General features: G+C 43.5%; 1 protein-coding gene across 2 annotated transcripts in view; it reads right to left on the reverse strand.

Moving 5' to 3' along the window:
- Nucleotides 1-4,085: 4,085 nt before the first annotated feature.
- Nucleotides 4,086-14,641, reverse strand: part of acap3a (ArfGAP with coiled-coil, ankyrin repeat and PH domains 3a) — a 315,834-nt gene continuing 305,278 nt past the window's right edge. For both annotated transcript variants that reach the window (XM_048615183.1, XM_048615182.1), the window contains exon 25: nt 4,086-4,961. In XM_048615183.1, the coding sequence (XP_048471140.1) occupies nt 4,855-4,961 (107 nt within the window). In that variant the 3' untranslated portion in view covers nt 4,086-4,854. The remainder of the gene's footprint in view (nt 4,962-14,641) is intronic.

Raw genomic sequence — 14,641 nt, forward strand, 5'->3', positions numbered from 1 at the left:
TCACTATCTCAGATGGAATTTGACAATGCTTCCACTGACAAGTCTGGGGTCAACCCCAAATAGCAACATCCAGAGTCCATCTGCTCTATGCTTTCTGTACACCTGGAATTTTGAGTCATAAACACTCTGTAAAGTTGTCCTTCAATTACTTCACAAGGAGAAAATCTAAATATTCATTTCATCGGGAAAGCAAGAAGCCTCACCTGCTGGTTGGAATTTATTTTACATGCAACTGGCAGCTCTCAGTTACATGCACAAAAATACCATCAACACTGAAATGTTTCACAACTGATCAATTTTAATATTAAAGAATATCTGTAATGTTTCTTTATACATATTGTAATGTGTATAAATCAATTTTTACATAGAATGACATAGGATTTTATAACACAGGAACTGGTTATTTGGCCCAATATGTCTTTGCTGGCGTTTGCAAGAATCCATAAAAATAAACATGATCGATATATTACTTCCTACTTCCTAATTTTTATGTACAAGGTTGGATTTAAAAATGGCAAGCTCTGCAGACCATACCTGTATAATCTGCACTTTCAATATTTTTATAACACACCAAGCAAATACATAAATTCATGCTTCAAAGGGATTTAATAAAATCTAAGTATATGAGGTTTTAATAAATAATATTTCACTTAGAAACTGCAAAGGACAATTCTATCAGTGCTGAGTAAAAATTTATTCATGAAAAACAAGCCTTCCTCTCTTCCTCCTCTCACTAAAAATTACTTCCTCTATCCCCATCTGCATGAGGATTGTGATTTATTAAGCTCCACCAGCAATCTTCTGAGACCATACCCAGTTTAACCATTCTTTCTGTAAGTGATGATTACTCACTCATGCAGGGCATTACAGTGAAAAACGTTAGGTATTCTTATCTGAAATATTCTTCCGGGTTGGATTCACTGGAAAAGTTAATCAGAAATGAGAGACCCCAATGAGATTTTCCTCTTCCTTATTGCAAAGGTGCTGAGTCCATTTGTAGGTAGCTGATGTCAGGTCATACAACATGGAATCATGGAACATATTTGTGGAATTGAATAGTTACCTACAAGGCTAGAGGAGTTTCGTTTTTAAGTGTCAGAAATATCTTAAGCTATCTAATGGAAAACAGCTAATTTGGAATCTGCTCAATAAAGTAGGTGACATTTTATTTGGGAAGAGGAAAAATGATTGGGATATATCACCCAAAGTTAATACAACTAGAGGTAGCTTGATATATTAACCACATTTAAAATGGATAGCCTCGACATGCATCAATCCTGTATACAATGGTCATTCTAGATATCACACACTTTTACAAATATTACACAAGTAGTTAGAGTCAATGCAATAAATATCATAAAAGGGAATTATATAAAATCACTGGTACATTTTAGCGACTTTGCATAATGAAGTTTTACTCAGACAAATCTTCACTGTGCCACCTTGGATTGGGATAGGGTTTGGGTGATGGGTGGGAGAAACCACAGTTCTCCAACATCCACAACACTGGGTTATTGTGTCAGCTTAAATTAAAATGAAGTTCCTCTGATTTTCTCCCCTCCTGTCCTAACACTGCTTGCTATGGTTTGTCAAAACTGGTGAGGCTCAATCATCTACCTCACCCAAACAGGCATCCTTCACAAGTAATTCCAGACAATGAGCTTCGGCTCTGGGGAGGTATCAGAACTAAGCAATCTACTAACTCTCCATTGACAGCTTCTTCCAAACCTACAACGTCTACCAGAGTGGACAAACAGGAGGCTGGAAGAACATAGTAAGGCAGACAGCATCTGGAGGAAAGGGGCAGTCAACGTTTCAGGTATTACCCTTCTTCAGGACTGGATGTGGGGGTGGGGGAGCTACAGATAAAGAGAGCGGGGGAGGGGTGGAGGTGGAATGGTGGTGATGGGTGGACACTGGTAGTAGGTACGACCTGGTTGATCAATGGGAGAGATGAATCCAGTTGGTGGGCTGGAAGGGAAGGTCACAGGTTGAATGGAAGGGAGGAGCTGGGGCTGGAAGGGGAGCCGGGGGATGAGTGGGAAGGTTATTTGAAATTGGAGAACTCAATGTTGAATCCTCCGGGCTGTAGGGTGCCCAGGTGGAAGATAAGGTGTTGTTCTTCAAATTTGCATTCTGAGTCGCTGTGACACTGGAGGAAGCTGAGGATGGACATCATAGATCATAGAATCCCTACAATTTGGAAACAGGCCCTTCGGCCCAACAAGTCCGCACCGACACTCAGAGCATCCCACCCAGACCCATCCCCCTATAACTCACCTAATCTACACATCCCTGAACACTATGGGCAACTTAGCATGACCAATCCACCTAGCCTGCACATCTTTGGACTGTGGGAGGAAACTGGAGCACCCATAAGAAACCCACACAGACACGGGGAGAATGTGCAAACTCCACACAGACAGTCAATCGAGGGTGGAATTGAACCCGGGTTCCTAGTGCTGTGAGGTAGCAGTGCTAACCACTGAGCCACCGTGCCACATGTTGGAGGGGGAGTGGGACGGAGAGTTGAAATGGGTGGTGACCGGGAGGTTAGTTTGGCCATTATGGGCCAGGTGAAGATGTTCAGTGACACGGTCACCTAGTCTACATTTGGTCTCACCAATGTAGAGAAGACCACATCGGGACCACTGGATGCAATAGACTAGGTTTGAGGAGATGCAGGTGAAGCTCTGTCTCAGTTGGAAGGACTGTTTAGGGCCCTGAATGGAGGTGAGAGAGGTACAGGGGAAGGTACCGGGTGGGTTGGAGTGGTTGGTGCAAACTAAGGAGTGGCAAAGGGAATGGTTCTTGCGGAAGGCAGAGAGGGGTGGGGAGTGGAAGATGTTCCGGGTGATGGGGTCTAATTGGAGTTGGCAGAAGTGTTTGAGGATGATATGTCGGATGCGGAGGCTGGTGGGGTGGAAAGTGAGGACAAGGGGGACCCCATCTTTATTATGTTTTGGGGGGGAGTGGTTAAGAGCTGTGGAGCAGGGAATGGAGGAGGCGCGGTGGAGAGCTGTCTGGATGACAGAGGGAGGAAAAAAGTGTTGTTTGAAAAAGGCGGACATCCGGGATGCTTGGGAGTAGAACTTCTGCTCGTCAGAGCAATGCAATGGAGACGGAGGAATTGGGAAAATGGGATGGAGTTTTACGCAGAATATAGTGTAGGAGGAGGTGTAGTCTAAGTAGCTATGGGAGTCTGTGGGTTTATCGTACATGTTGTTCAGTAAACAGTCTCCAGAAATGGAAACAGAGAGGTTAAGAAAGGGGAGGGAGGTGTCTGAGATAGACCAAGTGAATTTGAGGGTGGGGTGGAAGTTGTTAGCAAAGTTGATAAACTGCTCCAGTTCAGTCCCCACACTCTCCACCAACCACTCCAACCCACACGGTACCTTCCCCTGTAACCGTAAAAGATGCAACACCTGCCAACATACTACCACCTCCTTCCCTTCCATTCAGGGTCCTAAACAGTCCTTCCAATTGAGACAGAGCTTCACCTTTGTCTCCTCCAACCTAGTCTGTTATATTCGGTGCTGCCGATGTGGTCTTTTCTACATCGGTGAGACCAAATGTAGACTAGGTGATCGTTTTGCCGAGCATCTTCACCTAGGCTGTAACAGCCATACTAAACTCCCCGCCCCACGCCCCTTCTGACATGTCTGTCCTTGGCCTCTTCCAGTGTCGCAGCAACTCGAAATGCAAATTTGAAGAACACCTTATCTTCCTCCTGGGCACCCTACAGCCTGGAGGACTCAACATTGAGTTCTCCAATTTCAAGTAACCTTCCCATCAATCCCTTGCCTCCCTTTCCAGCCCCACCACCTCCTTCTATTCCACCTTCTGACCCTCCCTTCCAGCCACCAACAGGATTCATCTCTCCCATTGACCAACAAAGTCATACCTACCACCAGTGCCCACCTATCAGCAGCATTCCTCCTCCCCCCCCCCCCCCCCCTTATCGCCAGGTCCCCCTACCCCCACATCCAGTCCTGAAGAAGGGTAATACACAAAACATTGACTGCTCCTTTCCTCCAGATGCTGCCTGGCTTGCTGTGTTCTTCCAGCCTCCTGTTTGTCACCTTGGATTCTAGCATCTGTAGTTTTTTTGTCTCTAACCACAACTTTAACCAGCTTGAAAGACAAGGACAGTGGATGCATAGGAAAACTACCACCAGCAAGTCCCTCTCCAAGTCACACATTATCCTGACTTAGAACTATATCTCTATACCTTCACTGTGGTTGAGTCCACAGGCTTCCTAACACACTGTGGTTGCTAAACCATTGGAATGCAGCTCACCACCACTCTATTAATTACAATTAGAGAAGTGAAATAGATGTTGGCCAGTAACATCCACATCCCATGAAAGAGTTTTATATTAAAAAGAACTGAATTCTGCACATCTTATACTTCCTCCTGTTTCCACTGTCCAGCATGATCTGTTTGTTATTGTGGAGAAAGAGAAGCCTTTTCCTCTTCCTGGCCTAGAGCAATGTACCACTAACATTTTAGTGAAGCCAATTCAGCATGACTTGAACCTGGGAACTTCTCTGTGGCTCAGTTTAAATAACATATATGTCAACCAGGACAGGGGAATGTTGGCAAGTACAGGGTAAGCCCATCTAAAAACATGGTCTTTCACTTACATCCGAAAATTACAAGTGGCAGTGCTTCTGGTAATAAATATCAGAATTGTCATGTGCTCTTGGTCCCACTTGCAGCCCTGGAATTTATCTGTCTGTATCCTTAGGGCCTTGGACATTTTCGAACACAGTGACAGTCGCAGTCAGCTGGAGAGCAGTGCACAAGTCTCGGGAAAAGCTGGTCATAGTTTAGAGGAGCAACTTGTCCAGCTACCTGCAGGAATGGCTGACATGGAAACTTCTCCTGTTGAGTTTCTCAGGATTGTTAGATGCCATATGAGAAAATTCCCTAAAAATATCATGATACGTTTCATCACCTGCAAGCAGAAAGAAAATGGACTTAGAAGGAAAAGATTTACTTGAAATTATGAATAATTTATGAGGCAATAGTCAGGGCACAATACGAGTACAAATATGTGTGCCAACTTAATGACCCATTAAAGCCACAGAGAACGCACTGCCAGTCTGCAGGATAATACCAGGAATGGGAACTGAGAAACCTGAAATATATGGGCGCCAAATAGATTGAATAAAAGGATTTTAAAATTGTGAAGGACTTTAAAGTAGTGAATGGGAAAAGTTTTTGGTGACACAGCAAATGCTTATGATTTGTTTTGTACCTTTCAAAGGGTGGAAGGAGATTCATTCGTGGCTTTTTAAAGAAAAAACAGTTGTCTCAGAACCTGAAGAGAAAATCAAAATTGCAGGACCATAGGGGAGTGAGATTAGCTATATTGTTCTTACATAGACCAGACAAAGACACAATGGGTTTGAATGGCCTTCTTCTGTGTTACAAATACTCTATGATTTCATGATTGCTTCCATTGGTTGGACAATCAGTAATGGGCAGTCATCAATTTATAAGTGTCACTAAAAGACTGAGGTGAGATGGTAGGAGAAATTCAAAGTGTTTTAGCGAAGATCTGTAGCTTGGGTTGTAGCTGGAGTTGTTGGTTGGTTCATGGAGCTGACTGGTTTTCATGCAAACGTTTCGTCCTTCCTCAAAATGACATCCTCAGTGCTGCCTAGCCTCCATTGAAACGCTGTTGTTCTGTCCTGTTCTGAATTTAAATGGTCCAGTTTGTCATGGTGGGTAGTTCTGTTTCTGGTTTTGCTCCACAGTGGCATGTAGATGGAGTCTATTTCAACATGTTTGTTTATGGTACTAGTGGTTGAAAACCAGGCTTCCAGGAATTCTTGTGATTGTCTTTGTTTTGCTTGTCCTAGTACTGTTACGATGTCCCAGTTAAACTGATGTCTGTCTTTGTCAGAGTGAATGGAAACGAGGTCGAATTCGTTGTGCTGTTTTGCTGAGAGTTGGTGTTAGGGTATCTTGGTGGCGAGTTTCCTGCCTGTCTGTCCTATGTATTGCTTCTCACAGTTGCTGCATGGTATTTTGTATATCGCATTTGTCCTGCTCATTGTGGATATGGGGTCTTTCATCTTTGACAGTCACTGGCAAAGTGTCGGTTTGTGTGCTATCGTTATTCCAAGAGGTTGTAGGAGCCTTGCTGTCAGTTCTGATATGTTTCTAATTTAGGGTAGGTTGGCCAGTGTGTTGGAGCATGCAGTGTCTTGTTGTTGTTTATTTGCCAGGCATCAGCAGATGAAGCTGTATAGGTGTTCCTCTTCATTTTTGCATAGCTCTGGGGAGTTGCATTGTGTTATTACTCATTTAAACAGAGTCTTGACACAGCTCTGTTTGTGGATGCTGGGGTGGTTTATTTATTAACAAAATGCACACACCGGACATTCCCCTCAGATCCATAGTTTCCTTGCCAGGCACACCGACACACAGGCTAGCCACACAGCTACATCGATTGAAATACCTCACCAACGGATCGACCCACTCCATACATTCTGCACAGGAATTCCTGAATAACATCAGAAACATTAAAATCGACAAGGATGAAATGACGGTCTCCTTTGACATTACGGCACTATTCACCTCTATCGACAAAACACTAGCAAAGGAGACACTGGCTGCATTACTAGACAATCCAAAAACACAGACTATCAGCAAGGACAATATGCTGAAATTACTAAACCTATGCTTTACCACTCACTTTGTCTTCAATGGCCAGGTACATGAACAAATTAATGGGACTCCCATGGGTTCACCCATCTCCGGTCTTATAGCAGAAGCAGTTATGCAAAGACTTAAAACACACAGCCCTCCCCCACATCCAGCCTAAACTATGGGTCAGGTACGTGGACGATACTTTTGTGATCATTAAACAAGCAAAGTTAGAAGAAACACACCACCTTATTAACAGCATATTCACCAGGATCAAGTTCACCAGGGAAGAGGAGAACAACAATCAACTCCCGTTTCTAGACGTAATGGTGGAACAAATGAACAAGTGAATTCCTTACCAGCGTGTACAGAAAGACTACACATACAGACCAAATCCTGAATTACAACGGGAACCACCCCAGCATCCACAAACAGAGCTGTGTCAAACCTCTGTTTAAACGAACAATAACATACTGCAACACCCTGGAGTAATGCAAAAATGAAGAGGAACACCTATACAAAGTCTACGCAAATGATGGGTATCCTAACAGCTTCATCCGCCGATGCCTGGCAAATAAACAACACCAAGAAGACACTGTATGCCCCAACACACTGGCCACCCTACCCTATATTAGAAACATATTGGAACTGACCACAAGACTCCTACAACCTCTTGGAATAAGGATAGCACAAACCAACACTTCGCCAGTTACCGTCAAAGACGAAAGACCCCATATCCACAATGAGCAGGACAAATGCGATATACAAAATACCATGCAGCAACTGTGAAAAGCAATACATAGGACAGACAGGCAGGAAACTCGCCACCAAGATACACTAACACCAACTCTCAGCAAAACAGCACGACCAATTCGCCCTCGTTTCCATTCACTCCAACAAAGAATCAGTTTAACTGGAAACAATGTAGCGGTACTAGGACAAGCGAAACAAAGACAAGCACGAGAATTCCTGGAAGCCTAGTTTTCAACCACTAGTACCAGAAACAAACATGTTGAAATAGACCCCATCTACATGTCACTGTGGAGCAAAACTTGGAAACAGAACTACCCACCATAACAGACTGGACCGTACAAATTCAGAACAACAGTGCTTCACCAGAGGCTAGGCAGCACTGAAGATGTCATCTAGATGGAGGACGAAATGTTTGCACAAAAACCAGACAGTTTGGCCAACCAATCAACAACTCCAGATATTCAAAATGCTGGAACATGCAAATAATTACAGGGAAGGAGACCATTGTAAGGGAAAGCGAAGTAGAAAATACATTGTTATGGGAAGATAGTTAGGTGGGAGTAGCCTTTTATTTTCACCAAAGCGTCAACACTGAAGAAATGGGATAAATGGCCTATGTCTACTGAAAACCTCTCTGGTGTTTACAGCAGTATTATTTTCCCCAGCCAATTTTTTTCCACCACCCTCTCGTCCAGTGGCTCTGGGTAATGATGAAAGAAAGGTCCAGGGCATTGTGTACTGTTGCCATTTATAGTTCTAAAAGGCACTGCAGCTTCAGGTACATACTGTATTGATGGTTAATAGAAGTAGGTGTCATAATTTAGCATTAATATGACCCAAGTTCTGCCTGTCATTGTCAATATTGTTTTCAGTAGCAATGTGGCCAATTCCCAGTTGTGTCTACATTGAGATCTGTTAGTTTGGTGCAGTTCCTTTTAATTGTTTGCTTCTGAATTTCTTAACTGCTGCAGTGAATTTTTTTGTCCGGTGCTTTCTCACTGTTGTTATTTTGTTGCCAGGGCTCCAGAGGGCAGCATCTACTTATTATCTGCTGCTGATGGAGGCAGTGCAGAAATGTAGCTGTTTCTTGTCTCATCCAGCATTTAAGAGAAAATCCGCACAAAGTCAGAAACGCAACAAATGGGTGGCAAGTCAGTCTCGCCCATCATGCCATAAATCTCCCATCGTATGTGACATGAGACGGTCGAAACTAGGGGAAGGTAAGTTATTTCCAAAATCTTTTTACAGGTAGTTCTCCTATAACATGATAGTTGCGTTCTTGTGTGACCTCACACTATAGAAAATCATGTTATAGGGAAATTGCTGTACTGCACAGTAGAAAGTTTGTGTTATCCAAACAGCGTCCACTATTCTTCAATCTTCACTATTCTTCAGCCAATTCACATCAATGAAACACACGTTATAGCAGAAATACCTGTACATGTTCAAAGTATGTTTTACCCAACTGTGACTTAAATGAGCTTATTGCTCAAAGCCCTTTCTAATGGACAGGAGGTAATTATGAAAATATACTTGACCTCATCCTCAATAATATGATTGCCACAAATGCATCTGGCCACATCAGTATTGGTAAGAGTGACCATGACACAGTCCTTGTGGAGACGAAGTCCTGTTTTCCCAGTAAGGATACATGCCATCATGTTGTGTGACATTGTCACTGTACTAAATGAGATTGATTTTGAACAGATCTAGTAACTCAAGACTGGGCATCCATGAGGTGCTGTGGACCATCAACAGCAGCAGAATTGTACTCCAGCACAATCTGTAACTTCATCGCCTGGCATAACCCCCACTCATCCATTATCATCAAGGCAGGGGATCAACCCTGGTTCAATGGAAAGTGCAGGAGGGCATGCCAGGTGCAGCAGCAAACATACCTAAAAATCAGGTGTCAACCTGAAGCTACCATACAGGACTACTTACATACCTAACAGCATAAGCAGCAAGTGATAGACAGAGGTAAGCAATTCCAATGGATCAGATCTAAGCTCTTGCCGCTGTGCCACTTCCAGTCATGAATGGTGGTGGACAATTAAACAACTCACTTCAGGAGGAGAAGGCTCTACAAGCATCCCCATTCTCTATGATTGGGGGTGGGGGTGGGGGGGCCTAACCCATCAATGCAGACATGGAGTAAAGCTGGAACATCAGCCAGAAATGCCGAGTCAATGATCCATCTCAGCCTCCCAGCGGTCCCCAGCATTACAAATACCAGGCTTCAGCCAATTCGATTCACTCCAAGTCATACCAAGAAACAGCTGGAGGCACTGGATACTGCAACGTTCCAGCTATTTGTTCTCTAGATCAGTTCCACTCTAGCAGGGAGTGTTTTTTTGGTGGGGGAGGGTGCACAGCCAAAATGGATGAAGATGCTCTGTAATCACTCATTTAAAAGAGGCAAAGCCATTGTAAAGAAGACCGTGTACAAGGTTTGGTGTAGTTTCCTGCAGGTCTCTTGTGGTTATCATGTGGTGATCATGCCCATTGTGCCCTATAGAGGGTAGAATCTGCAAGGAGCCCTTCAGCCTCAGGGAGAAGGTGATGGAGGAGGCTCAAGGAAAATATGAAGAATGGGCACTTTATAGAGCATCCATTGCAAATCTTTCACAACCAAAGCCAACAAAGCCTTAGGGGAAGGAAATAAATGTCACAATGACCAGGAGAGAAAAGATGGGAGTTAAACTTATTCTATCTTGAGGAGGTAGCAGTGTGGGAGACACTTTCTGTGACAGCAGGTAAATGTTACTGAGCACCAACTGGTAAACTCAGTCTGAAACTCTCATATCGTTCAGTTCAGTTACTCAGTGATGTCATCAACACTCCCTATTAAATACAAATATTTAAAAGAGAAACTAAGGTGAGGAAGGAAGGAAATGGTCTTCAATTTTGAAATGGTCCACCAGAGTTTGTGTCTGATTCAAACTCCAGGCTTCCACAGTGATTGTAACATCATTCAAGTCATAAACGATCTGATGAATTGTTAAGATGCTTCACTTCCTGTTGGCAGGTGGACAACATAGAGAGTGTAAACTCATGAATAGTTTTAGTGGCTGTCTGATGGCTTGATGGGTTAAAGAGAGCACCAAGGTTTCGGATTGGTATTTACCAAAAGCATGACCCCTGATCAAGGAGGTGGTAATGGAACTCCACTCCCCACCATGCCCTCCTGGTAAGGACATGTATGAATGGTTGGTAAGAGTAGGACCAAGTTTGGCTGAGGGATTATTCAGAGTTGAAGAGCTTGTTGACACTTACTACGTGGATTCACACATGCATGTAGCCAGTTTTGTAAATACTGGAGGGTCTGCGGGAAGATATGTAACTGTAGACTGGAATAAGACAGGACCTTTAGGAGCTGACAGGGCTAACGGAGAGGATAGAAATTATGGATGTGAATGATTTTAGACTAGTAAGGAGTGGCTCAGGATCCTGTGACAGATTAGAAACAAAAATACTGAAACAAACTTGAATAGATTTGTGCTTGAAAGACAGACAATTGATTGTAGATTGCAGCAAAGTATTAAGAATATTACATGTCAACAGCTCTGTCCACAGTCAAGATATTTATTACACTGGGCTACAATTCATTGTGTAATTTTCTGAAGATCTCAACAATTCAATTGGCCAAAAAAAAATTTTATTCTTGCTTCCTTACTGTTCCTTGTTCAGTGAAAGTGATTTTGTTTCCCAACAATGTCTTAGATAATTACCGTTTTCACTCCAGTTTCCTCAGCTGCGGCCTGACCTGATGTCACCTTTAGTGGTACCTGAATGAGTGCCAACCTCAAGCAAGCCTGAAACATGCACTCTCATCCCACTCAGTCCTGTAGTCTGGTCAAACAAGGAACAGCTCCAAATTTCCACTGTGTAAGTACGGCTCAGCAGGAATGCAGCAAAACCAGCTCAGCACCAGCAAACAGATCAAGCTGGATGAGCCCTGTGTCAAACCTGCCCTCTAGTCTCCTCTAGTCTACCATCACCTTTCGATGCTTTCGTTTGGCTAACAGCTAGCTGTTTTCCTTGTGGGTTCAGGGGACAGCCTCACTCCGTGCAATTCCCCATTTACCAATCTCCTGAAAAATTTGTCTCCACTGAGGTGAACATTTTACCAAAGTGAATAGATTGTGAACAGTCATCTTTGAAAAGAAATTTCTTTTCTTATCTTCATAAAACTTTGCAACAGGGAACAAGCCATAAAGCCAAAATGCTTGCGGGGTGTGGTGTTCAGTGGAGAGTAGGAGAATTTTTAGCATGGCTTGGTTTCATTTTGATTTACATTGTGGTCTCACTGGGGGTGCTGGGCAGCATATGGTGCTAGTGTGAATTCTCAAAATGGTGACAAACGTATTGTCTCTAAAAGAGAAAGAAAGGTTAATGTATGAGGTGTAACCTTTGAGCAGTTCTGGCACAGTCAGAAGAAGAGCCTTTTATAACATTGACAAAGACTAGTCAGGGTTCACTGCATTAAAACCAAGACTCAACATCCTGTATCCAACTACATGCATTCCCAGGAAATCCTTACACACCCAGACCCTTTTACCTTGTCTCCGACAAACTATCAGCTTTTCAAACTCAAGTTTACTGGCACTGAATCACTACTTCCTGATTTATCAGATCTTCTGTCCTCCTTTTATCAGCCTCATGGCATTCTGTATTGTGGGTATTTGCTCTTGAATTTCTCAATGGAAAGGGATTCACTACAACCTCCCTACACAGTCCAGATGGCCACATAAGAAACATTAAACACATTTTCCTCGAACCTGCTGTGTGGTCTCTAGCACTGCCTGTTCTTGTCTCAGATTTTCTAGCATTCTGAAAGCTTGAAGGGGTGCACTGGGACCAAGTGACCTTGGTACCATGGATTTGAATGACTCTGTAACATACCTGCTGTTTCAGGATTGATGTGGATTCAATCTTCCATTGAAAGTTGGGACAACTGTTGTTGGCTGACCTCACAGTGATTGGTTATCAAGTTCCATTAACTTTCTGCTGACTAGTATGTTCCTGTGATGTGGAGGTGTTGGACTGGGGTGGACAAAGTCATATGACTGCATGTTATAGTCCAACTAGTTTATTTGAAATCACAAGCTTTCAGTGCACTGCTCCTACATTAAGTGAGGTAGAGGGAAGCGCAAAGATACAGAATTTATTTATTTGGGAGTGTATGCAAACTCGACACAGACAGTCACCCAATGCTCAAATTGAACCCGGGTTCCTGGTGCTGTGAGGCAGCAGTGCTAACCACGGCGTCCCCGTGCTGCCCTTATAGGTAGAGAGATTATTGCAAGATAATTGCAGGTAATTAAGAGTGTCAAAAGATAGTACAAATAGTGTGAGTGGAGTGTCGATAGGCTGAATAGCAAGTCTTTGCAGGTGATCAAAGAGGTTAGACGGTGTGAGTAAAGTGTCAACAGCTGAATAGCAAGTGAAGGGACGACCTATGATCTGATTAATTCAGGCAGAGAGATAATTACAAAATGTCAAAAATAAGATGGTGCTGCTGATGTTGCTGCAATCCTGCCGAGCAGAAACTGATAGCCAAACTCCGTACCCATGAGGACAGTCTCAACCATGATCTTGGGTTCATGTCGCGCTAAATGTAACCCCACTGTACTGTGGTATGTTTGTAAAATCTTCCTTCCTGTTCTGACACCATCACCTTGATAACTATTAATGATCTGACTACCTTAATTAGTTTGTACAGATTTGGATTACTTGTTACTTTGGTTAGACCCTTGTCATGCGACTTTTATACCAATCACGTTGTTCCAGCTATTTGGTTTGTCTCTAGCATCATCTTATTTTTGATTTTTTTGTAATTATCTCTCTGCCTCAATTCATTAGATCATAGGTCATTCCTTCACTTGCTATTCAGTTGTTGACATTTTTACTCCCACCGTTTGACACTGTTGATCACCTGCAAAGACTTGTTAGTCAGCTTTTGACGCTCCAGTCACATCATTTGTACTGTCTTTTGACAGTCTTAATTACCTGGAATTATCTTGCAATGATCTCTCTTTCCATAAATTCCGTGCCTGTTCGCTTCCTTCCACTTCACCTGACGAAGGAGCAGTGCTTCAAAAGCTTGTAATTTCAAATAAACCTGTTGGATTATAACCTGGTGCCGTGTGATTTCTGACTTAGTATCTACCTGGCTTAGGAGATGAGAAGGACGAGGGTACTGGGCTTTAGGCTGGCATTCTTGACAAAGTCTGATCGATCCCAGAAACTGTCAAAACTGGATTCTTTAAGAACTTCAAATTGAAGCAAATTTGAAAATCGATTGGGAATGGGATATGATGCGTTTAAGGTATCAAAATTCTTTTTACAACAAATGTGAATTCAGATCACAAAGGGAGACATTTCAGGTCCAATTGAAGGTAACAGACAGCTTTGTTTCTCCCTCCTGAGCATTCATCAGCTCCTGGTTTGATCACTTGCTTCCAGCAACTTTGGTTATCAGCTACTACTTCTACTTTTCTCCTGGATTTTCCTAATATGATTCCTATTCAGCCCTTTCTGCTCCTTCTGGAACCCTGTCCTTCCAATGCTTTTGGCTTTCCAATATCTGTATATCTCACTTCTATCTGTGATCATCTTTGTACAGTGTACAGCATCTTCAGTGTCACTTCCGGTCCCTTGCCTTAATCTATCAGCTGGCCACTGCCTATTAGTTGCAACTTCATCTAAGTACATTTGAACTCCTGACCTCCACAACTACTTTGTCAGGCACCTGGAAGCACCATTGGCCTGTGAACATGCTGGGGTCCCTGTGGATGTCTAAACCAGTGGGAGCTGCTGGCCAGTCAGAGCCAGCAGGTAGCTCTTGTCCTGAGCAGTGCTTCTGGCAAAGCCACTGCAGGAGGTATATCCCTCAGCCCCAGGACATCCAGCATTGAAGAACAATCTCAATGTGGCAGACAAAGCAATGTCTGGTTTAGATGGGTAGGGGCTCAAACAGAGAGGGGTACAGGCCATCAGGAAGTGGTCCTCAGCTGCCTCCACTCTCTGCTACCTGTCGCCAATATCCAGTCCCTGAGGAGACACCGAGCGCCTTTGATCAAGGAACCCCTCCCCCCACTGAGGTGGTGAGATAGCCACAAGATGTCAGCTACAAGACATGGGTCAGACCTGCCTGAACTGAGTTAACCCCAGACGAAGCAGGCTGCAGACTGCAAGTGGCCACATCAGGGCCTCATTAGGGAA

The sequence above is a fragment of the Rhincodon typus genome, chromosome 31 (genome assembly GCF_021869965.1).
Source record: "Rhincodon typus isolate 14 chromosome 31, sRhiTyp1.1, whole genome shotgun sequence".
Taxonomy (NCBI): Eukaryota; Metazoa; Chordata; class Chondrichthyes; order Orectolobiformes; family Rhincodontidae; genus Rhincodon; species Rhincodon typus.